This window comes from Mus musculus, chromosome 10 (genome assembly GCF_000001635.26).
Source record: "Mus musculus strain C57BL/6J chromosome 10, GRCm38.p6 C57BL/6J".
Taxonomy (NCBI): Eukaryota; Metazoa; Chordata; class Mammalia; order Rodentia; family Muridae; genus Mus; species Mus musculus.
This window is the reverse complement of record NC_000076.6, coordinates 114,425,542-114,453,337: the sequence shown is the minus strand read 5'-3', so window position 1 is coordinate 114,453,337 and position 27,796 is coordinate 114,425,542. Positions and strand designations below refer to the sequence as shown.

The 27,796-nt window shown below is 37.5% G+C and overlaps 1 protein-coding gene across 1 annotated transcript in view; it reads left to right on the top strand.

Annotated features, from left to right (window-relative positions):
- Trhde (TRH-degrading enzyme) overlaps nucleotides 1-27,796 on the top strand; it is a 403,483-nt gene that overhangs the window by 348,965 nt on the left and 26,722 nt on the right. The window contains exons 13-15 of the mRNA NM_146241.3: nucleotides 4,951-5,098; nucleotides 7,105-7,202; nucleotides 8,552-8,659. Coding sequence (NP_666353.2) covers nucleotides 4,951-5,098; nucleotides 7,105-7,202; nucleotides 8,552-8,659 — 354 coding nt within the window. The remainder of the gene's footprint in view (nucleotides 1-4,950; nucleotides 5,099-7,104; nucleotides 7,203-8,551; nucleotides 8,660-27,796) is intronic.

The window sequence follows — 27,796 nt, the reverse complement described above, 5'->3', positions numbered from 1 at the left end:
GAAAATAACTAGTTAGGACCAGAGCATTTGAAAATTGGCCAATATAGTCTGACTTTAATCTCCTTCTTATAAAAATGCTGTCTTGTATGCCTCAAGATATATTTCATTGCAAGCTCCAGAGAACTGGGAGGGGAGGAGGGGAAGCAGAGGAAGGCAAGGGGAGGGTGTGGGATCCCCAGAGGATGGAGAACCAGCTGTATGGTGCCTGTGCACACGCAATATCTTTAATGTTCCTCATTGCCTTGTCTCTGGTTTCTTACATCCACCCCCACCACATTAGTGGAGAGAGGAGGCATCAGATAAGACATTTCCCCAAATGTTAGTAAATACGATTGCATGGCGGACATTCTTAAGACCTGCTCTTCTCCCACATAGCTAGCAACACTCACCACTGGTGATGTGAATTTAAGGAAAGTATTTCAACATCAGGACACTTACATGCTCTCTACTGTGCTGATTTCTTCAGTCTGATGTGGTGCGCCGTTCACTGGAATCCACACTTTTCCCTATATTGATTTTATTATCAGTAGTAGTAATCACCGAATCATTACCAGCCAATTACACAAACACATCTAAGCTAGGTAAGCAACATTATCTTCTACTATCTGTCATTTTGTAAACGAAGCTGATCATCTTCCTGGCCAATTAAGGGTAGCTCCATATTTTGATCTAGCCGACTTAACAGCAAGTATATTGAATTATGTAGTAGGTAATTACTTACGTATGGTGGTAGTGTGGCAGAAGGAGGGTAATTTGAGTGTAATCTGCTTCTTATTCTTTTTGAAAACTGCATTAGAGAAGGTTAACTGCTTAAAAAAAGATCTTGGCATGTTTGTGGGTTGAATAAAATAGTAGTTATTTTTCCTAGCACAATAGGTCTGGGATAGGTGAGTAGATTTGCCAAGCAATTCTCCAGGGCTTCAGGGAAATATTAAATATAAAGTCACACTAACCCTGGCAGTGATTCACATTTATACTATGTTATTAGATCTTTGTCACATGGCTATGCCTAACTATCAGGAATACTAGGGACTGTGGTCTCTCTAAGGAAGAAACAGAAAATTCAGGCTTTGCTGTGTGGTGGCAATATCTGTCATAAGGCTTCAATCTGTAATTGCTCTGTTTCTGTGTGTATTAATTACTTCCCTTGCCTTATTGTTTGTTATGTGGGACTTCTACCAGGCTAGCCTCACTTTTCTTCCTCTGTTGCAGAATGCTAGATGTCTTTAAATACCTACTTCTGAGCCCTGCCTCTCAGACTTAAGTGTATTAGCAGTTAAAGAATAACATACAACAATATTTTGAGACTTTTTCAAGTTCTCAAACTTGTAATTATTTTTAGCAATTTCTATTGAAAATATATAGGAAAACATTAAATAGTTGGTGCCAAAAGGTTTTTTTGTTTGTTTGTTTGGGTTTTTGTTGTTGGGTTTTGGGGGTTATATATATATTTTTTTCTTTATTTATACTTCAAATGTTTTCCCCTTTCCAGGTCTCCCCTTTGGAACCCCCTATCCCATCCCCCTCCCCCTGCCTCTATGAGGGTGCTCCTCCACCCACCCACCCATTCCCTTCTTCCCATCCTGGCATTCCCCTACACTGGGGCATCGAACACCCTCAGGCCCCAGAGACCTTTCCTCTCACTGATGTCCAACAAGGCCATCCTCTGCCGGAGCCATGGGTCTCTCCATGTGTATTCTTTGGTTGGTGGTCCAGTCTCTGGGAGTTCCAATGAGTGGGGGTCTGGCCTGTTGACACTGTTGATCCCTTTTGTTTAAATTTGTTATAGATGTGTGTGTGTGGGAGAGAGAGAGAGAGAGAGAGAGAGAGAGAGAGAGAGAGAGAGAGAGAGAGATTGAGAAAGAGAATTGTCATTGACATTAATTTTAAAATCAGCTTTAAGGTGCTTTTCCATTGCAGGTCTATTTTCTTCTTCTTTCTTCTTCTTCTTCTTCTTCTTCTTCTTCTTCTTCTTCTTCTTCTTCTTCTTCTTCTTCTTCTTCTTCTTCTCCTTCTCCTTCTCCTTCTCCTTCTCCTTCTCCTCCTTCTCCTTCTCCTTCTCCTTCTCCTTCTCCTTCTCCTTCTCCTTCTCCTTCTCCTTCTCCTTCTCCTTCTCCTTTTCTCCTCCTCCTCCTCCTCCTTCTCTTCTCTCCTCCTCCTCCTCCTCCTCCTTCTCCTCCTCCTCCTCCTCCTCCTCCTCCTCCTCCTCCTCCTTCTCCTCCTCCTCCTTCTCCTCCTCCTCCTCCTCCTCCTCCTCCTCCTCCTCCTCCTCCTCCTCCTCCTTCTTCTTCTTCTTCTTCTTCTTCTTCTTCTTCTTCTTCTTCTTCTTCTTCTTCTTCTTCTTCTTCTTCTTCTCCTTTTTGTTTTTTGTTTTTGTTTTTCGAGACAGGGTTTCTCTGTGCAGTCCTGGCTGTCCTGGAACTCACTTTGTAGAACAGGCTGGCCTTGAACTCAGAAATCTACCTGCCTCTGCCTCCCAAGTGCTGGGATTACAGGCCTGTGCCATCACTGCCTGGCTGCTGGTCTATTTCTATAACATCATTTTTATATAGAAAATCATATTGCTCATAAAGTATGTCAAGTCTCTGACATCTCAGGCTACAGATAACTGGCTAGGTTTTGCAGTACCAGTCATAGTCAGTTCTAGCTTGGATACTTAAACATGTGCACAAAGTACAGGTAGTCTCCAGCAATAGGTGCTTTCCCTCAAGTTCTACAAGGAAAAGAAAGAAGTGACAATATCCTGCGCTGTGTCTGGAGAACTCCTGTATTCCTCTGACCAACCAGAAGAGGAGAATTTTCTCTTGAAAATAATCTTTAATTTAAAGCATACAATGTTTTAAAAATGATCATCTTTAGTGGCAACAAACCCAAGAAAGCAAAATGTAATTATTATTGAATGACAATGTTACTTACTTACATACTTTTGTAAAAAATTTGATGTTATTTATCCAAGGAAGAATAAATTGTAAAGGGTGATATTATAGATACTAGTGTTTTAAACAGTAATTTCTGTTAGAAAATTCTGAAATGAGGGTTAGTTATATGACCTATGATTGGTTCTATGTCATAGCTAAACTAAAATTCTTATAATGGCATAGATTATTTTTACCTCCTTTTGAGAAATATTCAAGTACAGCATCCAAGGTTAGTTTTTAATTGCAAATAATATAAGCACAGCAGTCAAACAATACTTATATACATTTGCCTATATCCTATCTTTAGTATATCACATTGAGTACTAAATATTATGAAAAATGCATAAATGAGAATGGTAAATTTTGCTTCTGCCTGGCCACATTCTATCATGCACAAATAAATATGATTTCTTTAAAAAAAAAAGTAACATAAAAACAAACACCACAATAAACTCAAGATTATGTTCAGGCTGCAGAGATGGTCAATGGTTAGACCACTGGCTGCTCTTCCAAAGGGTCCAGGTTTAATTCCCAGCTCCCTAAACTCACAACCTCTGTAACTCCAGTTCCAAGAAAGTAAATGTCCTTTTCTGGGCTCTGTTGCACAAGATACATATGTTGTGCACATACATACATGTAGGCAAAATACACTCACATTCACACTCACACAAAGAAAAAAAATATGATTTGGTTGTTTCTACATCTGTCTGTCTATCTATCTACCTATCTATCTATCTATCTATCTATCTATCTATCTATCTACTAAAAGTTTGCATTAATGCAATTGTTGTCCTAGTGGACAATAGTGACTGAAAGAAGCAAGCCTACCTGTGCTTCTTCTATACCTCATTCCTATCATTCATGAGGATTATTCTCTCGTTTCACCCAAATGCCTACCTCTGAGACTATCACATGGAATATTAGTTCCTAACGTAAAAAAGTTGATAAGACACCATTACTCATACCATATCAATAATTAATATAAAAAGCAGTCTAGTAAAATACATGATGTTGCTAGTAAAATTGAGACATCAAATCTAAGACCATCTTCTAATACACTATTAGATGTATCACTGCCATTTCACATTTCTATATGATCCGTGAGAGATTCAAGATATACTAACCTTTTTTGGTTTCTTTACTCTATAGAACCCCCCTAAATTACAGATAAAATGTACTCAGATAATTTTCCAATGCTTCATTTATATATGTACTAAATACTTTTATATTTGAGTTGGCAAGATGGTGAGATGGGTAATGCAATGTAAGTTTGATGACCTGAGTTCAGACCCCACAGCATCCTCCTCCTCAACTGAAAAATCTTGATTTTGTGGCATATGTCAGTATCCCAGAATGCAGCTCTGAGGAAAAGGAGGCAAAAAGCAGGCTTGCTGTGAATGCATGGGCCAACTGGCATGGCATTTGTAGTATTAAGAGGGAACAGAAACTCAAAGATACCTCCTGTCTTCCACATGTGCACTGTGGTATGCACACACCTGCAACAACACACCACACTACAATATATACAAACACACATACACAAAGCATTGGATTAAATTATTTACATTGTTATATGATGTACACATTTAAAACATAAATTGTTATTTTAACTTTAGCCATCCTTTAGAGGACAATATGAATGAAAAGTCTTTGCATAGAACTACTGGGAATCACAAGTTAGTGATCAATTACTTTCAACTACTTGTTTTAACTGAAGAGCTCCTGTCAAGGAAATACCTATTGGCTCACTTCAAATTCCATAGTTCTCTCCTTCACTAAAACACATTCTGGATGTGTTTGTATTCTTGTAACACTTTAACTCTCTGGCTCTGCATGTATTTTGTGACTCTGGCACCCTAATAAGCCATTGTTTTAAAAAAAAAGAGTATTTTTATATCATTAAGTGTCCTTTCCTCAGACTATGATGAATTTTGCTTTCTGTCTTTTATTTGCATAAGTAAAATCTTCATTTTTGCATTAATGTGTATCTTTTCTGTATCTAATTATCATTAACTTTCTTTTGACTGTGCAGGGCAGGCTATTTGCCTCAGAATATCCCCCTAGAGATCATCAGATACCTGTCTGAGGAAAAGGATTTTCTTCCTTGGCACGCTGCCAGCCGAGCTCTTTATCCTCTGGATAAATTACTGGACCGCATGGAGAACTACAATATCTTCAATGTAAGCGTATAGAATTTCTTCTTTCTAATATTCAGAAGATAAAATATTTTCTCATTATGCACTCCGTGCAACTGAGTCTGAATTATTTCATTTCCTCTTGCCCGTTTAGGCTGTTATTTTTATCCTGATTTTCTATGCAATACCGATGACAGTTATTTGAAAAAAAAAAAGAATTTAACACAAGCTACCTTTTATTCTGGCCTAAAAGTGTCAATTAAGCTTAAGTGCTTGAGAATTTAAGAAAGAATGTACATGGCAAATCCATAAAGTTCAAACTTACTTCTTCAGAGTTAAAGGGCTCTGTGTTCACAAAGGACTTAACCTGAGTAGAGAGATCCCAGAAAACTTAACAGAATATAGACAGTTTCAATAAAGATTCTTAGTCATTATTTTTATCCAAAAGGGCATGGTGAATTCAATGCACCTCCTTAATTAACAAGGATAAGATCAACATTGAGGCCAAAGCCCATCCATAATTGGGTCCAAGGGGATACAGGGCAGCAAACAACAGATAATCCAGGCAGACACAGAGGCATGCCATACATTCCAAAATGGTACCTGACTAGATTTTCTAAGCTTAAAGTCCAGGAAACCAAAATTTTACTGTCAAGAGCACCTAATCAGATTCAATGGTCATTTTGAATAATATCAGGATTAACTACAGCTAATGAGCTTTTGATTCCTTGCTTTCTTATCACAATTACCTTGGTGCACTGTAAGGTTTTCTTCAGATACTTTTAAGAACCTGTACTGTGCTTTGTGAAGTCATTCCATGACTTATGACATAGTAAGTCTGTGACTTGACACTCACAATTGAAATTATTCAAAGATGGGTTGTCAGTGATTCAATATATGATTAGAACCATCCAGGTTGTCTAATGCTCATCACAGGTGCCTTGTTCCTTCCTTGTTCTCTTACCCAAAGCCTTCATCAAAGTGATTCCATCAATTTACTTTTAAAATTGAGAAAAATCATGGCTTGCCTATTCATTGTTGTTAGTTTTGCATATGCCCTTAGCAACAGATGTACAAAGAAATGTGTCATTTGAGTTATGGGATGTTTATCTGCTAGAGAAAATCTTATATTTCCCCTTTTCCCTAACAAAGAGGTGCTGAAGTATGAAACTCCTAAAAAGGCAAAATACACTCTTGTGTATGCTTATACTTTTTAATACTAGAGTTTTGTTAGATCCCTCACTTACAGTATATTTAAGTGATGTTCTTGCTGTAATTTTAGTGCTATCATTCCTTAGACAAAATTCTAAGATTGCATTAAAGTAAGGGAGAGCATATTTTACATAGGCATTGATATTTAAATGCATCATTAGGTGAACAGATTTTTGAAATTGTGATACTATATTACTGTATGAAAGTGTTATGTTCATCCTCTCTTCCAGAATACTGGTCTATTGGCTGGGCCGGTCTAACAGCTTTTCATTGAGTAGCCTTTATTGATGCAAAATATACAAATATTAGTTGTTCCAGTTGAAGAGAATTGCCCAGAGATTAAAATTGCTTGGTGCTTGTCTGAAGGACTGCAGTTCAATTACCAGCACCTGTATTTGGCTTAGGTAGCTCACAATCACCGACAACTCTAGCTAGAGTTGATCGGAGGCCCTTTCCTGCCACCTGTGAGCACCTGTACATAGCTGGCATCTACTCACATAGGCACCCAGACCTATGCAAAAACAAAATGCAACCGTAAAAAGTATACTAGATGCTTGTTTTCCTAAGGTGCCTCTGTGTATGGTTACATATATGCATGCATGAATCTCACCCTGAATAGTCCTCATTTCCCTTACTTTATCAAGATTGGTCATGGAAAAAATTAGCACTGCAAATTATTCAGTTAGAAGAAAAGAATACTGTGTTCTATGTCTGAAACAGTAAGTTGAATAAAGGCATAAGAAAAAAATACATGGAATTATTAAGATATAATTTTTAAATTACAGAATTTAGGAAGAGTGAAACTAATTTCATCTTGGTTTATCCCATTCTCCATGCAGGAATATATTCTAAAACAAGTTGCAACAACATACATCAAGCTTGGATGGCCAAGAAATAACTTCAATGGATCTCTCGTTCAAGCCTCCTACCAACATGAGTACTGTTTTACTCTATTGTTCTCCTCTTCCCCCAGAACTGTGCAAATACCTGCTGCCAGTGACACTGCGACTCTAGCATCATAAGACTGCCTTTATCTCATTCTGTATTCTGCATTTCCCATTCCAGGGAAGACTAAAGCTGAGCAACACAGTTTTTGCTGCCTGGTCTTAATTTAAGATCTGTCTGTGTTGTGATCTTGGGATCAGAACCTGCACCCTTGAGTGGAGGAGGAGCTCCAGCAAACACTTAGTGTGCTTGACTCCCACTCAGTCTAATTCAGTTTCTTTACTCAGCACCACAGGATTTCTGTATCTAAACCTATTCTGTGTTATCATTTACTTACCGACCATATTAATTACTTTTTCCGTGCTGTAACAAAATAAGCAATAAAGGAAATAGCGTATTTTTTCCTCACAATATATTTCATACAATATATTTTATGCAAATCTATGAGGAAAGGAGTTTCCTTCCCTCAACTCCTTCTAGATATACCCCATCTCTCTGCCCACTGGACTTCAAGTAATTCTCTGTCTGTAAAACAAAAACCAAAAGAGAAAGAAGGAAGGAAAGAAAGAGAGAAAGAGAGAAAGAAAGAGAAAGAGAGAGAGAGAGAGAAATGAAACCCAATAAGACAAAATTAAGTAAATGAAACAAAACAATAAAATGGAATCAGTTTCATGATGGCCAATATTCCTGGGCATGCAGCCTATTACGGAGCATAATGTTTATATATACAGAGACTCTAACTGGAGAAAACTGATTTTTCCTTGTATGGCTTGAACCTGTACAAGTCTTATAAAGGTTGTCCCAGTCTTTGTGGGCTCGTGTGTGTGTCGGTCCTGTTTAAATCAGGCTTTATTTTGATCCTTGGTTTACAAGGATACTTTCCAGGGGTCGTCATGCATAGCGATGGGAAGGTGAGGGGAATTATCCTATTGTGTCCACCTTACTCAGGAAGCAAGGAGAGGTGAAGTTTATGGTTCAGTTTGGCTTCTTCCCTTTTCCCGAATAAGGTCTAGACCTCTGCTCATGGAACAATACATTCTGAATTGGTCTTGCTTTTTCAATAAATTATCTGTGGAAACAATAGGTATATAAGAAACATATCTTCATTGCTAAATTTGAATCCAATCAAGATGACAATGGAGTTAACCAATATATGAGAGATGGTGGTCTGTCTGTCTCGGGCTTTCATATATATATATTTGCTATCTGTATTTAACTACCCATCCACCATTCCATCCTTCCATCCATGCATGCATGCATGCATCCAAAATGATTTGCTCTGATTTTTTTCACATAGTAACATTTTCTTTAACCCCCTTTTCTCTCTTTGAAAATGTACAGGGAGCTACGGAGGGAAGTGATAATGTTGGCATGTAGTTTTGGGAACAAGCACTGTCACCAGCAGGCATCAACACTTATTTCAGACTGGATTTCCAGCAACAGAAACAGGTAAGTTTGAGCCCATCTTTCACTTCTGGTGTTTTTCAGATCTAGGTGGCTACATCCCTCTTATCAACTGGGGAAAAGCAAGACAAGAAAAATACACAGCAGATCACTGTCTCAGCTTCATGGTGGGCAAAGTAGCAGCTTGGATGTTGCAACACACTCATCCTGGGACTGTTATTCAGGCTTTGGGCTAACTTCGTTTATCTAGAATTTTATTCTTCATATTCACGGGGCAGTCATCTTGTATTAAGTATGGTAACTTCCTTATATGATAGAAATTACCTTAATTTAAACTCTTAAAGGTTTTTATAAAGGTTGAAGTATTTATTCACAATCACCAGGAAAGGTTATCAACAAAGAACCAGAACTGATGTTTATATGAAAAACTAAAAACCAAAATGTCGTAAGCAAGGCCTTTGCTCCTTGGGTGCCCCTCGACAATGCCCTTAACCTTGTATGTTATCTTAGAATTTTATGATGCATAATATTAATACAAATGGAAAATTAAAATTACTTCAGAAAATATTTTAAAGAAAGCATTATTCTATGAAATGTCACATTTTAATGAAAGTGATAGATGTATCATACCTATATATGTACACACACACACACACACACACATCCTATTGATATAATGATAGTTCTTTGTATTTCCAGGAATCTTAGTTCATATGTACATATATGTGTATATAATATATAATGTATGTACTAGAATTCTTATATATATGTCAATGTGTGTGTGATATATATATATATATATATATATATATATATATACATATATATGCATGCACACACACACACACACACACACACATATATGATTAGTTTCTGGCTTCCATGATGAACTCCAGAAAACAGTCTCATGGAAAGGGAAGGGTAGGTAAAGGATGATGTTTTGTGTGTTGCAAGAGGTTTAAGTCTGCTGTAGGTCATGATGGTAAAGACCTCACACAGAAACATATAGAACGGTAGGCATTAATACTTGCTTTGGGAACATCTTGATAATTGTCCTAGCAACAATTTCAGATTTAAATTTAATACCTCACTGAGTTCAAGACAAAGACTGAGAAATTTGTCTAGAGGTGCGGTTCCAGAGGGAAAGTCTTCATTGGAATGTTTAGTGCTTCTTTAATATTTATCTCTTTCTCTAACAGTTTGCCCGTTGTCCTTTAAATGAATTGTTTCTGATACTATGCTAAGTTACAAGGAACGTACTTTGTCACTACCATCTGTCAATTGATCAATCATGCATTTAAGTTGATGATTAAATTTCATCTGTCTTTTCTAGACCTAAAGTGTCATCATTTAAAAAATTTTACTCTTATTAGCACTTAGTGTCTTTGGGGCTAAACTAAGTCTTCTGAAAACTGTTGCCTTAGAACTGGACACATCATATGACCCACTTGCCTGTTGTCCTCAGGTCCTGTGAGGTTACCACATGCAATTGGAACACAGAAATATTTATTCAAAATGTAAAATAAAAATTAGGACATGTGTCATACGTACACAATAAAAAAAGAATGAGCAATAATAGTATTTACAAATTATAATCTTTATTTCCTTATGCTTTATTTTTACATTGTTTCCTATTGATATATTTATTATATATTTATGGGTTATAAATACATGCCCTTCCTTGGAGCTAATAACTGATTTTAATCTTTCAATTACCTTATCCATGTGAACATGTTTTTCTTATGATTTTATTAAACTGTGTTTGACAGCATTGTATTCTCATAATTTCCCAAAGAGCACGCAGGCTTAGCATCCACATTTAAAAATTAAAATTATTGGGAAAATACCCTAATTTTAAAAATAATCATTTACCTGAAAAACTTTATTAAACACATTTTGTGTCAGATGGTAGTTGGAACGCAAATAGAAGTGATTTCAAAATTAATAGTGCATAGTTCTGTCAATGGTATTGTGTGACAGTGATGTTCCATAAATTTTTTAGTTTACTTTCTGAAAAAAAAAAAGGAACAAAAGAGAAGGAGAGGACATGCCAAAGGAAGAGATTCCTGTTTGGAAAAAGTTCTTTTTCTTCCCTGACAGATGAAGCTATCTTAATTAGACTGGCTTGGACCAGGGGCAGCAGTGGCCCTGTAGCAGAGTGCAAAACAGGAAGATGGAATTTCAAACAGCACACACAGGATGCTGCAGAGTTTAATAAATATACTAGTTTTCATTCACAAGCTTTTGTTTTCTATTATTCCCATAATTCCTTTATAAGTGTAAGTTTTTGCATAAGTGGTCAACTCATTTTGGCTTTGATAATTCTGCCTTTATTCATGGTTAAAGTCATTAAGTTGGAGCCAAATGTTTTATGATTCTTCTGACAGTTTCTTCATTACTTTTATGATCTCTGTGTTGCTTTCTTTTGTGTTGAGGCATGCAAATTTGCTAAATGGAACTTACTCTGTTTACTAAGATTTACTTAAGCAACTGTGTGATACGCCCACTAGTGGTCTACTGAAGCAAGGGAATGTGGTATCCTCTGAGCTAGCGCATGTGAAGAGTTAGGGCTCTCTTTCAATTATTTATATGGCATCTTAATAGTAGACCAACACCACGAAATATACTTGACAGTTGGTGCTAGGTGAGCTATCTTCTTTTTCAACATCGTCTTTTTTATTGGTTATTTGGGAATTTCACATAATGTGCCCTGGTCACACTCACTTCCCAGTCCTCTCAAGTTTGCCTGCCGTCCTTGTGAACTCCCCCTACCTCCCCCACTGACACCCATAAAAAGAAAAATAAAAAGAAAGACCACAAGTCTAATTTGTATAGTCTATATTCTCCCTGGAACATGGTCAACTCTCTGTGCTCAGCCCCTTAAAGAAAACTGGTTTGATAAATATACTACTTTATATTCACAAGCTTTTGTTATGTATTATTCCCACAATTCCTTTATAAATGGAAGCCCATGCACACGTAGTCTGCTCATCTTGGTTTTGATAATTCTGCCTTTGTTCATGGTACAAATAATGAAGTTGGAGTCAAACATTTTGTAATTTTTTGACAGTTTCTTCCCCACCTGCACCCCTACCAGAAATCATCAATTGTAGAGAACTGTACTTCAGCTTCATCAAAGTTTTTGATAGTTCCTCTTCGATGGTTTCCTATATAGGCTGTTATTTTGGGGGGAATGGTGGGTGCATAGGGATAGGTAATATCACCAAAAATAAAAGTTTAACTTTCTTAAATGAACAGTAAAGGGAGAAACAGGTTTGAGTTGCTTAGTCAGTCTTCTTTTCCCACACTTTGTTTGATTGTTTACCTGGAACCTTAAAAAGGGTAATTTGTAAGAAAGTATCTAAGTGAGGATTACCAGGAGTCACATAAATAAGATCTGGAAAGTGTTGGAAAGTGTGTGTTTATTCTGAAAACAGAATAAACAATGAATCCAGAAGTCGTGAAGTTCACATATAATAGTGGGTGCTGCCGAGCTGTTGCAGCATCTTGACAGATGCAGATGGGTAAATCAGAGCCACTGGAATCAGGAAAACAGAACAGATGTGAATGTCCGTGCAAGGGGGATAATGGAAACAAAAAGTGGCATGAATAGCTGGAGATGATGCGAGCAGGGAGAAAAATTCAGGGCTTACAGTTGGTGATAAATTGAATGAGTCGACATTCTGATCCCTTTTTAAAATATTCAAATGCTACAATGTGTCGAATTGTAATGGTGATGTCATGCATAAAAATGGATTGAGCTACATTCAGGTCTTGTTAGGTTGCAATTTGCAGGCTAAGTTCATCTGGGTGCCACAGTTTAGAAAAGAGACAAATTGCCAAGCCTTCAGTAGAGAACAATACAAATGATAAAATGATCTTGAAAATATGAACTAGGAGAGAGCTTCTGAGACCTGGAAATCTCACACCTAAAAATAAAATAAAGAAAACATAAGAAAGACCAGTCTTTTTATTATTAATATATTAAAAACATAAACCAGAGATAGAAAGTAGTTTTCCTCATTTGCTGATAAATAGATAAGAAATAGGAGTTTCACTGAGTTGAGTATAGAGATGCTCTGCTACTGCGCGTAATTTCTACTTGACAGTCTTTTCACTGGCATACAGTGGAGTTTATCCCATTGGCCACATAGGGATCACAATGTTTTTTCAATAATAGACTTAAACTGAAATTACCTGTGTGCCCATAGTATTTTGTTCAAATAGCATTGGAGACCACAACGCAAGCTTTGATCCCATTCTGAGTGTGATGGTTAGTTAACATTGACATCATTGGAGAATTCAGTCCATACAATGTAAACCAGTCTAGCAAACCCCCTCTATAATACATATTCCCTTGATGCCTCTTTTCCTGGAGAAAATCCTGAGAAATGCAGATTAAACTCATAGGAAAGATTACTCAGTAGATAACAGTACCCTTCTCCAATATGTAAACTAGAGACTGACATCTTTTTTTATTGGATATTTTATTTATTTGCATTTCAAATATTATGCCCTTTCCCAGTTTCCCCTCTGGGAACCCCCTATCTCATGCGCACTCCCCCTGTTTCTAAGAGGTTGCTCCCCAACTCACTTACACACTACCACCTCCCCAACTGGCATTCCTCTACACTGGGCATTGATTGAGCCTTCATAGGACCAAGGGCCTCTTCTCCCATTGATGCCTAACAAGGTCATCCTCTGCTACATATGCAGCTGAAACTCCATGTGTACTCTTTGGTTGGTGGTTTAGTCCCTGGGTGATCTGGGGGGGGGGGGGTCTGGTTGGTTGATATTGTTGTTCTTCCTATGGGATTGCAAAGCTCTCCTGCTCTTTCAAGTCCATTTCCTAACTCCTCCACTGGGGACCCAGCACTCAGTCCAATGGTTGGCTGAGGAGCATCCACCTCTATATTTGTTAGGTTTTGGCAGAGCCTCTAGGGAGACAGGTATACCAGGCCCCTGTCAGCAAGCAATTCTTGGCATCTGCAATAGTGTCTGGGTTTGGAACCTGTATATGGGTGAGGCAGTCTCTAAATGGCCTTTTCTTCAGTCTCTGCTCCACACTTTGTCTCCATATCTCCTCTTGTGAGTACTTTGTCCCACCTTCTAAGAAGGACTGAAGTATCCACACTTTGGTATTCCTTCTTCTTGAGCTAAATGTGGTCTGTGAATTGTATATTAGCTATTCCATTCTTTTGAGCTAATATCCATCTATCAATGAGTGCATACCATGTATGTTCTTTTGTGACTGTGTTATCTCACTCAGGATGATACATTCTAGTTCCATCCATTTGCCTAAGAATTTAATGCAGTCATTGTTTTTAATAGCTGAGTAGTACTCCATTGTGTGATGTACCCCATTTTCTGTATCAAATCCTGTGTTGAAGGACTTCTGGGTTCTTTCCAGCTTCTGGCTATTATAAAAAAGGCTTCTATGAACATAGTGGGGCACACGTCCTTGTTATATGTTGAAGCATCTTTTGGGTATATGCCCAGGAGTGGTATAGCTGGGTCCTCGGGTAGTACTATGTCCAATTTTCTGAGAAAGCTCCAGACTGATTTCCAGAGTGGTTGTGCCAGCTTGCAATCCCACCAACAATGGAGGAGTGTTCCTCTTTCTCCTCATCCTTGCCAACATCTGCTGTCACCTGAGTTTTTGATCTTAGCCATTCTGAATGGTGTGAAGTGGAATCTCAGGGTTGTTTTGATTTGCCTTTCCCTGGGGACTAAGGATGTTAAACATGTCTTTAGGTGCTTCTTTGATACTCTTTAGTTGAGAATTCTTTGTTTAGCACCCTACTCTATTTTTAATAGGGTTGTTTGTTTCTCTGGGTCTCTTAACTCTACTTTAAAATAATACTTTAACATGGGGCTGGGAAATAACTCAGTTAATGGAGGACTTTCCAGGCCCATGGCTTCTATTTATCGAATCTTTATGTATGATAATATCTTTCTATCATCTCAGTATTGGAGAAGCAAGGAGAGGTGATTCTTTGGAAATTACTGGTCAACCAACCTAGCTAAGTAAGAGGCTTTGTCTCACATACTAAGGTGGGCAGTTCCTAAATAGCAATACCTCATGTTATCCTCTGGCTTCCACAGACACACAGACTACAGACACACAGATACACACTGACACACTGACACCTATACACATAGACACATATACACAGACACACATATAAACACATGTATACATACCCACATATAAACACTTATATACATACACACATATAGACACATATATACATATGCACATAAACACAAAGATACACACACATATATATACATACACACACACACACACACACACACATATATATATATACACACACACACACACACACACACACACACATACACATATACATGCACACACACACATCTATAAATAATACACAAATGCACTCTCACACACAAAATCATACCCTTTCCATACACAAAGTCTATTGAATTGAAATGATTTTAAAATTCCTTTTGAAGCCAGACTGGGGAGGGGGGCTCTCTGAAATTTTAATTCAGAAATTTAACTACTCCTTTAATTATTCATAATGTCACTAATATGTTATTAATATTGGTCATCAATCTACATTTACCTTACTTTTAATGTTTGTCACATTTCAGAGACTGCCAGGTTTTGTGTAAAAAGTTACTTTTTATTTTGCCCAAGGAAAATGTAGGTCTTGTGGAAGTTCTGTAGTTTGTCAAGACGATTATTAGAAGGATAGGGCTTCTTGCTCCTTTCAGCCTCTTTCTTACCCCTACTACATTGGTTCAAGTTTCCAGATATAATTTTTCAAGAATGTTTTAAAATATTGAACAACTAAAAGCAGTGCAATGTATGTTGAGAGTTGTCTTCAGTAGCAGATATAAATTACTGAATGAGGAATTGGTGGCTCTAAGCCCCAATAGGCAGCATTCACAATTGAGGGCCTCAGTTTACTGGGTACCACATCTGTACTTTGTGATCAAGTTGGTAGAGTGGGGTCTAGTAGTCTGTATTGATAAGAAGATCCCAAGTAATGGTAGTGCAGTTGCTCTGGGGGACACACTGTGTAAACTGCTGATGTAAGCAAAGAGAATTCCCCAGAGTAAAGGACATTTGTGATTAAACTGCAGCTATTCAAGTAGACACTCTTGACAAACACACTTAGCTTCCTTGTCACATAAGTGCCAGTCATCTCTCGGATCAACCACTCAGTCTAGAAATGGTCAGTAAGAGAATGTCTACCTACCTTCAGACACCCAACGTTCAGATGAAATAAAGACAAACAAAGCAACAAAACAAAACAAATGCAGCCTCTGTTATAATGTGGTTGTGATGGTTAATGTGAATTTTAAATGGTGAAATCAGAGATAGTAACATTTATTGAATGTGTTCAGTGTTAAGCCTACATTATATAAGTTTGGCATTTACAAAAGGTGATAGAGAATAAACAAAATTTTCAAAGTTATTCTAAATTAGGAACAAGAGGACATTTATTCTTTTCCCTTTCTTTATAAAACACTTTCCATCTAGGTCTGTAAGTAAATATTACCTTTATCTTTCTATCTCACAATTGTATACCAGTTTCTTGAGTTTTACTAGAATATGAATATGAAAGTACAAAGAAATATTTGTATCATACATTAAATAAATTGATTTTACAGTATTTGGGGGCTGAAGAGATGGTTCAGTGGTTAAGAGCACTGACTGTTTTTTTAGAGGGCCCAAGGAAATCCTGAAAACCCACATGAGAGCTCACAATTGTCTGTAACTCCAGTTCCAGAGGATCTGGCGCCCATACACACACATTCAGGCAGAGCACCCATGCACATAAAAATAAAGGTATCTTTAAGGAAAAAAACATCTTGTATATGATCGACCTCTAAAACAAGGGCTTACTTTAACTTACAGTCCATGAGATTTAGGAATTTCTGGTCCTGTTCCTTTAGGATATATCATATATTGTACTGAATATACTTACTGTATATTGTGCCAAACATTGCATTCATAGATTTGAAGGTTTTCTCCAGTCAGAACTGCTTAGCCAGAACAGGGTTATCTTAACGACATAACTGTTTTGTAGAGGAGTGAATAGAACAGGGAGTTTAGCTATAGAATGATAAGCATATGACAGCAATGGGATATTCTCATGACTGCAATAGTGGCATGAATATTAATTCACAACTAGACACATTCTGATTGTCTTTAAGACCTGATCTATAGGATCACTTATGTGTTACTACTAATCTGACCAAGAACCCATCATATTGGGAAGCTTATAAGCCCCAGGCCATTATTTTTCTAAATACACACAGTACAAAGTGACTCTCTAATTTTGTATCTCTATACACATAAATTAGTGCATATCTTGAACCTCATCAGCGAAGCTTCCTTGGAGGGTGTACATAGTGGACAGTGCTTAAAACATTCACAACTGGTACAGAGAGTATGTGCCAGGAGACTACTCCAGTCATAACCGTAGCTCACAGTATTCACATCTCAATGAGACTGTGGGTGACTTTCCCCCACAGCTTCCTGTACAGCACATCCCAATACTAAAGTTACCTATCAGGGAGAAAGCTTCCTGGCCATCTTGATTTACCCAGTCCCTATGACTGAAGTATGTGATGTCTTCAGCAATAGAGCTTGACTGCCATCAAGTATTGGAGAGCAACCCAGAGCAATGGAGATGACCTGTATTGTTCTGGTAATATTTATGACATATCTAATCAACAGCTTGAGGGATATGTAGGCACTGGGTTTCATAGCAGGCACAGAGCCTATATCACTCTTCCCTCTTCTCCAGGCTTCAGCTCTAATGTAGAGCCTCTCAGAAATCTATGAGCTTTCCATGTTATAAATTTGTTTCAGTAAAAATCGAAAGCCTTTCCTAGTTATAAAGACATAGCTACATCTGTACATAGACACATATAAAAGGGCACTATGAAACTTTTCTGCAATGTGTGTGCCTTTATGTGTGGGTCTGTGTGTATACTACATACTCACACTCATGTACTTACTTGCGCACATACAAACATTTTTTTAAATAATAAGAATACAAAAAGAAAGTGATTCCTTGAAGCAATGTGAAGGGATTTTTTTTCATGGTAACCCCAATTTTTATGCCAAATATCACTGTAATCAATGATCAAAATGTCATTATCTGATAACATGGATTTTCATTTGTGATTTACGAATAAACATAATTTAAGAGCCCCAAATGATATTTCACAAGTATCATCTCCAATATTTAAAATTTTCTTTGCCATTGCAGTACCATGCCCCATCGGAAGATAAAACATAGGTGAGAATTATTTTCTCTCTGGGTGGTAGAAGTAATAGAATCTCTTTTATAAAAGGAAAATATAGTATTTTGGAACTCGGTTCATGCGACACAATTCACAGGTTCCCTTACTTCTTAGGTCGGAATATATCACTTTTGAAGAGTGCTGAATTATTGTACAGAAGAAACTGCTTTAATGAGAAATGAAAAAGATTGTCTAAACAGGAAGCAGACATAGCAGAGAGAAGACCCAGAGCAGGGCTTGAGAGAGGGCAACACTGAGTACTTGGGCTGAACTGTGGTGTGAACATGGCCCTTGAAACTTAGTGCTCACTGGACTCTTAAGCTAGCTTTATTTCTCCCCCTGTGTTCATGAAAATCATTATTTTTCCTATCATAACTTTGTTTCATTAAGAAGTAAAAACCTTTCCTACTTATAAAGACATAGCTACATCTGTAGATACGTGCATACAAGAAAGCATTTTCTAAAATGACATCCTGAAATTATGCATACGGACATCCTCAGGAACCATACATGCTTCCTAATTTTGTCTTTATTCATTACCCTTTGAAATGTATAACTATTTCAGGTCTATTTTATATTACAAGACACACAACTCATACATTAATTTTAAATTGTCTATAATTTTCTTACTTGCATTAAGTATTTTACTTAGAACTCTAATTTACCAACTAGCTAATAGTGTTTTATAACTCAATATATCTTTTTACTTCATAATGACTTCTATACTTTTATTCTTTAACCACAATATCAGAATATTAGAACATATTGCTTCAGTTATTTCTAAGGGGTTAGGAAGAATGATAATTTAAGTGTGGTAATGTCCTCAGTGCTCAATATCTTAAAACTGAGCTGTATCTTAGTCATTCCTATTTTCTTATGTGTGAAGTTGATCATATTCTATATGTACCCTTATCTGGTCAGTCGTGGCTTTCTACGTTGTATATTATGAGGCACACAACAGAGAGCTGTATGCATACTTCCTCCTCATTTAGCCTGGTTTATGAAAATTGCACTTGAAGCATGGCTCTTTGCAGAGGTATTGATTCTAGTTGAAATAATGTTGATAATACATTGAGGAACACACGGGCTTCTTTGGGATACATATTTCAAACACACTTTCCATTAACACTCCCCAGAGTAAAGCTTTAGTACATCTTTTCCCCCCTCCACTTGAGTTATATGATCAATGAAAAACAGAAGAATTATTTTTCTCCTTCCTTCCTTCCTTCCTTCCTTCCTTCCTTCCTTCCTTCCTTCCTTCCTTCCTTCCTTCCTTCCTTCCTTCTTTCCTTCCTTCCTTCCTCCCTCCCTCCCTCCCTCCCTCCCTCCCTCCCTTCTTTCTTTCCTTTCTTCCTTCATCTTTCTAGCCTGGAATTTGCTATTCCAGTGGCTAGGCATGTTGGGAAAGTTTGGCTGCAAAATGTAAAGATATTGCCTTAGAATCTGGGCATGATTGCAGATCTGTTGAACATTCACTCCATTGTATATCCAAAGCAGTATGTCACCAAAATCATGCTCCGTATTGATGCCTTATTATCAAGTCTTCCATTTTCTTAAGGCTAAGAATCACAAATATTATTATCATACTTTATCCTGCTTTGTCACATCTCTGATATCATATAGCCTAGTTCCCAATTCTACATTTGAGTAATGGGAATGGAATTATTGTCAGTATAATGTTTAATTTTCAGCTATGTTTCTAATATCAAATATATTTGAATGTGTTTCACACTAATAAATACCATACAACAATCAACATCTTCATCGCATGCCACATACATAATGTCTGTTTTCACATAAAGGCAACACAAATGGAAGGTGAAGAAGAAATAACCAGGGGCGGTGTTAGTGAGGGTGACAGCACTGAACATCCTCAGCTGACCCCACATCCCCAGTACAGATTTTGTTAGTGAGTCTAAGGAGAAAAAGTTAACTGTAAACAATGATGTGCTTACAAAAAAAAAAAAAAGTTTTCCTCATCAGCATCCTTTCTCAAGATTAGATTCTCGGATCTCTCTAAATGTTTAGCTGACTGAGCAGAATCAACTGACATAAGAACATCCTTTAAAAGTTGTGCAAAGATTCTTTTTTTTTCTCCCCAGTTAATCTACTTGTTTTGGTTTTATTTGCTGAGTGAGCAAAAGCCTTATTTAACTAATTATGCATCCTCATCAGAGTTTAAGGGACCAGTGTTCTAAGATCAGAGTACATCACCAAACAAGTACTTTATAGCAGCTACATAGGTAGGAGAGAAATAATGTATAGAGTGCAGTAAGAATGCTGCTGTGATTTTTCTTAGTTAGTCTGTCAGACTTTTATCACTATCAGATAGCACACTTGTAGTCACATAACTTCACAAAAGAGAGATTTGTAAGTCTCCTTTTCCATCTCTAGGATCACAGTGAAATGACACCTTTCGTTCTGAGGTGGGGAATTTAATAAATGTAATACTTTATTAATAAATTAATAATTGCCTAAGCATTTAGTCTATCATGTGACATTTGAATAATTGACCTAGTTGAAGATCTAATATGGTTTTAGTTTTCATCTCCTTAAGAGGACACCATTGCATACAAGCAAGATTTTGCTGAAAGGACCCCGATATAGCTGTCTCTTGTGAGACTATGCTGGGGCCTAGCAAACACAGAAGTGGATGCTCACAGTCAGCTATTGGATGGGTCACAGGGCCCCAATGGAGGAGCTAGAGAAAGTACCCAAGGAGCTAAAGGGGTCTGCAACCCTATAGGTGGAACACCAATATGAACTAGCCAGTACTACCCGGAGCTCATGTCTCTGGCTGCATATGTAGCAGAAGATGGCCTAGTCGTCCATCATTGGAAAGAGAGGTCCATTGGTCTTGCAAACTTTATATGCCTCAGTACAGGGGGACACCAGGGTCAAGAAGTGGGAGTGGGTACGTAGGGGAGTGGGGGGGGAGGGTATGGGGGACTTTTGGGATAGCATTGGAAATGTAAATGAAGAAAATACCTAATTAAAAAAATCCCCAACTTAAAAAAGAAAAAGAACTCTAGGGCTGGCTTAGTCCTGTTAATGTTTCATCCTACTTGGGAGAAATGTTTTATATAGCATGGACGTAGAGTTTGCCTGAGTTCAAGTTGTCAGTTTGACCAGTCATTCGGCCTGCTAAGCCCATTTTGTTTTAATCTCAAAACTGTGAATAATAATTATTATCTTGTAAAGAAAAATAAATGAGGTAGTATGTATACAAGTAGCTGGGGAATGATTTTTTAAAAAAAGAGGATACTGGGGATATCAGTAGGATTTATTGCTATTTTAAAGTTCATATTTCTATTAATTTTCTTATAGTCAATTTTTAAAAATTAGTCTGAATGTGTTACTTACCAGTTTTAATGTATAGCTTAAAGGTAGATATGTGTTTTCTTTTCTTAACACTTTAAGGTTTTCCTTGACATTTAACTTGTAAAAATTACATTACGAACAATGTATCCAGGCAAATACGCAATACTATTTCTTCAAGGTGTATTAATTTTTACAGAACTATGCTTTCTGAAGGTGACTTGATTTCATTTATTTTTTCTTTATACTCTAATTGGTTTTTCTCCGTATCTGCCAATAGTAATTTTCTTATTTTGTTAGTATTGTTTGCTGAATCTTACACTCATGTCAGGCACAATACTATTGAATCCTCATGTAATTTATCAAAAATTTGCATATTGATTAACTACAGAATAGTATTATTTAAACAGCCTGTTTATCACAGATCAAGGGTAAAATGAATATAGACCAAAACTGATAACTGAGACAGACATCCGAATGGACCTTATCATAGAAGTTATCATTATTTACCTTGTAAAACCTGAATGGGCAATGCAAATATGTGTGGTTTCCTAAAGATTCTTTCTCAAAGCAAGAAGATTATACTTATAGCTGTAGATACATTGATTAGGATCAGTACAATGCCTGTTGACCATAATAAAGAATTCTTACAGACTTTACCAAAACAGCACAAGCACCGTTATGATTCCTAAGAATAGTTCTTCAGCAACACAGCTCTTTTTAACCTTTCCTCTTGTGAATATGGCCTATAATTGTTGGAAGCTGTATGATTCACTCTATGTCAAATGAAAAAAGTGAAAAAAATCATATTAGCCTCTTAATACATTAAAACATTTTAATATCACTCTTATGACCAAATTAGATATGAATATTAAAATTGTTTAAAGCATATCTTAAAATATATCAAAATAAAACAATTAATATCGTTTAGCTCCCTGGTAGTAATGGAGGAATTAAAAGCACGTACACATACTGCCATGGTTGATTGAAAAGTGACCTCTATTCTATGTCCCAGCATAAAGGAATGCCAGGACCAGGTAGCAGGAGTGGGTGGGTTGGGAAGCAGGAGAAAGGGAAAGAGGATAGGAGAGTTTTGGAGGAGAAACTAGGAAAGGGGATAACATTAGAAATGTAAATTAAAAATACAAATGTAAATAAATAAATAAATAAATAAAATATAAATAAAGAGACTACAGTGACTCTGTACTGAAGAGATATGGGCTTTGGTGCATCAACAAAGCAGGAGAGAAACATGAGATAGGTTTACCCTTAAAATGTCCTGAGATCCAATCATTCTCTTTTAGTCTTCTACCTCCAAGCTTATGTGAAACGCTTCATGTAAGTTGTCATAGTAAAACCCCACAGAAAAATAGTGCACATACCTCAGTTTCTATTCTATAATTAAAACCCCACTATAAATCAGCATGGTGTAGTGATTTTCTTTTTCTTTTCTGGTAGTATGCATAGTAAATAAACTTTTGACTTTATCTAATCTTTCTTAAAATTTTCTTGTCTCGTCATGTCTACTCACCTAAGTCAAACAACTATGTAGAATTGACAGCTGTAATATTATGTTTCCAGTCTAGATTTTTAAATAGTACATTTGAGATGTAAATCAATAAAACAACCAATAAAGAATAAAAAGACAAAGATTAAAAATTTTTTTAAAAAGGTAAATACAGGAGCCCTCAAATATTATGAATAGAATAATCTATATAAAGTTCTGTAAAATTATTACAATGTCTCCACAGGTTTATTTTCAGAATCCTTCAATTGTATATATTCACACATTGTATAAAACCAAATAGCAAATATTGGTTAGTGTTATTTAACTTTTACATACACTTTTTTCTTCTCCCAAGATAGGCATCATTGGCACATAGTGCACTCACTGCTTAGTTACTGTTTCAGAAGCATGAAGAGTTGTAACTGGTCTAGGAAAGAGACACTGATGGATACACATTTGCATTCCAAATGTTTCAGTTACTCCACAAAACAATGAACTAGTGTGGTTGCCTGCATTATGGCCTTCCAAAGCAACTGTACTTTTTTTTAAATATTTTTTTATTACATATTTTCCTCAATTACATTTCCAAGGAGTTACAGAGACAAAGTTTGGAGCTGAGACAAAAGGATGGACCATCTAGAGACTGCCATATCCAGAGATCCATCCCATAATTAGCCTCCAAACGATGACACCATTACATACACTAGCAAGCGTTGGCTGAAAGGACCCTGATATAGCTGTCTCTAGTGAGACTAGGCTGGGGCCTAGCAGACACATAAGTAGATGCTCTCAGTCAGCTATTGGATGGATCACAGGGCCCCCAATGGAGGAGCTAGAGAAAATATCCAAGGAGCTAAAGAGATCTGCAACTCTATAGGTGCAACAACATTATGAACTAATCAGTACCCTGGAGCTCTTGACTCTAGCTGCATATGTATCAAAAGATGGCCTAGTCAGCCATCACTGGAAAGAGAGGCCCATTGGACATGCAAACTTAATATGCCCCAGTACAGGGGAATGCCAGGGCCAAAAAGTGGGAATGGGTGGGTAGGGGAGTGGGGGGGGGGAGGGAATGGGGGACTTTTGGGATAGCAACTGCACTTTTAAATACACTTTGTAGCATTTTTTAAAATTCATTCATGCTCATCTCCTTTTGTAAGAATACAAGTTGTTTGGTGTGTTGACTTTATATTTTTTCATTGGAACTGTATACTTTATGACTATTTTCTAATGAGTATACTTTGCTAGATATGGTGTCTTAAACTACATGCCTTTGAATATGTACGTATATGAGATATATAACAGACATCTGCAGATTTTCCAGACGAAAAGATAAATTTCAGATGTAGGAGATAATTTCAGATTTAATATATATAAGAATTATTTTCTAATTTCAAAAAGTACATCATTTTATTGTGTGATACATACATTAAAGTCTGAAAATTATACTTGGGAAAAACACTTGCACATGATGTGTAAACATTTATGTACACACACATACACACACACACACACATATGAATACTTGTGTTTGCTTTTCCAAAATGAGGTCTATTTCAGAAAAAAAGGACATTTCATGTGAGAAAAAGGAACTCATTGTCCCTTTCTTGGGATAGCACCATTGTTAGGCCAAGAAATTAACTTATGATAGTCAGTTCCTCCCAGGCTGGGTAATCCTCGGGTTAACCTCACTGGCCCTGGCATGTATTAATAGTACAAAGAGAAACTGCATTTGTTCTGATCACTCCCCTTTATAGAAGCTGTGCTTTGATGGAAATAATAAATTGGCATCATTTTTCAGCCTTTGTATGACTACAAAAGATGATGGCTACTGCTATAAATTATTTCCAGGTAACATATGCCATTTGGTGAGGAGAAGCTGAATATATTGATGGGGGTTATAAGATGCTCATAGCTGGGTCATGATCTGAGCCGCAGTGCTAATGTACCTGCTATTGTAATGGAAGTGGGCTTCTTATCATTCATCTCCCATCTAAACAGTTAAGCTAGAGTACCGATCCATAATTATTGTGATTCAGACAGCATCATTAATATTTTTGATATATGTATACTTGTTATTATCAAAAACAGATTTATAGTGCCTTGGCCAGAAATGAGTGAAGAAGAATCTACACACCCAGGTGGGATGGGAGAATGAGATAGGAATTTGTGGATCACAGGCACATGATGCTGGGGAAACACTTTTTCTCATTTTTAACCCAAGTCTCTATAAATAGGACAATTTATCAGCTCCTTCACAATTACTGCTACAACGGTGTACATCTTACGTTTTAAAACATGCTGTGTTCTTACACTATTTATATCAGCAGCCTGATGGTCCCTGTTTGTGAGTCATCATAGAATTCTTATGTTTCCCACTTTGGTCATTGAGCATTTGTGACCTGCAATGGAAGAAAGTGATTCTGACTGCATGACAACAAGGTCCTAGGAGCACTAACTGTGACAATTCTAGCTTTGTTCTTAGCGTTCCAGGGGGTGAGCTTAAGTTCAGTGGAGGAGAAACAGATCCTGTAAATGCTCTAATTACTTATCCTTTGCCTTTTCCCCTTTTCATTGGTCCTTGACATTCTTGTCTTTGACACTGATAAGTACTTTTGCAGGCAGTGGAGGTCACTACGTAGTCTTTCTACCTTTTTTTGATGCTTATGTGCACACATGTATGTGTGTCTGTGTGTGTCTGCCTCAGCTTGTGTTTGTGTGTGTGTGTGTGTGTGTGTGTGTGTGTGAGAGAGAGAGAGAGAGAGAGAGAGAGAGAGAGAGAGAGGGAGAGGGAGAGGGAGAGAGAGAGAGAGAGAGAGAGAGAGAGAGAGGGAGAGGGAGAGGGAGAGGGAGAGAGAGAGAGAGAGAGAGAGAGAGAGAGAGAGAGAGAGAGAGAGAGAGAGAGAGAAAGATTCTGTAAAGGACCTCTCTCTTCCTCTCCCTCTGCCTTTGCCTTTTCCTCTGCCTCTCCCTCCATCCTACCACCCACCTCTCTCTGTGGGGCTTAGCCATCACATTTTTAAAACTGAGCATATACTTAGCTTGCATCACCCTTCTCCCTAGTGGTATGAAAGGATCCCTACATTTTACACACACACACACACACACACACACACACACACACACACACACACACACACACACACACACAGAGAGAGAGAGAGAGAGAGAGAGAGAGAGAGAGAGAGATAATACACATTTAAAATAATTTCATATGTTTTATTTGAACTTGAAGTGAATGTCCTTTTAAAAGTAAAATTTTCCTGAATTTTAAAATCCTCTTAAAACGAATGTAGATGTTAATGTTAATATTACAACACTGTTTCTCTGTGAAGAGTTAAGCTCTCTCACCACCAGCCACATTTCCTTTTCTTTTTATCTAGAAAGGGCAGCCTGCACCACTTTCAGATCTGTAGAATTAAAATTCCAAGAAGTCCTAAAAATCAGCTCAGTTCCAATCTTCTACACACATTGATTCTTACCACCAATAGGTTCTACACTGTTATTTTCTAGGTAGAGGGTGTATTGTAGACTGGTTTTTAATGGGTTTGTCTTTTTTTCTGTGATTTAGTATTCCTTTTGTTATTCTTGGTCTCAACTAGAAATAAGCATACTCTGAGTATAAGAGAGAGAACTTTCTATAGCAGCATCTTCCTGAATATGATGAGAAAGTACTTCCCTCATGCACTTGCTGCCTAATATCCTGTACATTATCATTGGGTGCACATTTCATGCAGGATTTTGTCCCTCTACTGGGCCCATTATAGAAACACTTAAAGCCAGCACTCCTCTTGGATGTCAGAGCTATTAAATGAATTCCCAGACACATCATAATTGTTTAACAAATGGCAGAAATTTAGCTCATTCATTATACAAATTTGTTTTATTGGACTGACTTAAACTTGATTTTTTTTGTTAGATATTTTCTTTATTTACATTTCAAATATCATCCCATTCCCTAGTTTCCCCTCGGAAAACCCCTTATCCCTACTCCCCTCCCCCTGCTAACCAACCTACCCACTCATGCTTCTTGGCCCTGGCAGTCTAGGCCATCCTCTGCTACATATGCAACTAGAGTCATGGGTCCCACCATGTGTTTTCTTTGGTTGGTGGTTTAGTCCCAAGGAGCTCTGGAGATAATGGTTAGTTCATATTGTTCCTCCTATCGGGCTGCAAACCCCTTCAGCTCCTTGGATGCTTTCTCTAGCTCCTTCATTGGGGAATCTGTGCTTGTCCAATGGATGGCTGTGAGCATCCACTTCTGTATTTGTCAGGCACTGGCAGAGCCTGCCAGGAGACAGCTATATCAGGCTCTTGTCAGCAAGTACTTCTTGGCATCCACAATTTTGTCTGGGTTTGGTGACTGTATATGGGATGGATCCCCAGGTAGGGTAGTCTCTGGATGGCCTTTCCTTCAGTCTCTGCTTCATACTTTGTCGCTGTATCTTCTTCCATGGGTATTTTGTTCCCCCATCTAAGAAGACCGAAGTATTCACACTTTGGTCTTACTTCTCTTTGACTTTCATGTGTTTTGTGAATTGTATCTTGGGTATGCTGAGCTTCTGGGCTAATATTCACTTATCAGTGGGTGCATATCATGTGGGTTCTTTTGTGATTGGGTTACCTCACTCAGGATGATAGCCTCCAGGTTCATCCTTGTGCTTAAGAATTTCATAAATTCATTGTTTTTAATAGCTGAGTAGTAGTACTCCATTGTGTAAATGTACCACATTTTCTGTATCCATTCTTCTGTTGAGGGGAATCTGGGTTCTTTCCAGCTTCTGGCTACTATAAATAAGGCTGCGATGAACATAGTAGAGCATGTGTCCTTATTACAAGTTGGAGCATCTTCTGGGTATATGCCCAGGAGAGGTATTGTGGGATCCTTCTGTAGTACTATATCCAATTTTTCTGAGGAACTGCCAAACTGATCTCCAGAGTGGTTGTAGCAGCTTGCAATCCCACCAAAAATGGAGGAGTGTTCCTCTTGCTCCACATCCTCACAAGCATCTGCTGTCACTGGAATCTTTGATCTTAGCCATTCTGACAGGTGTGAGGTG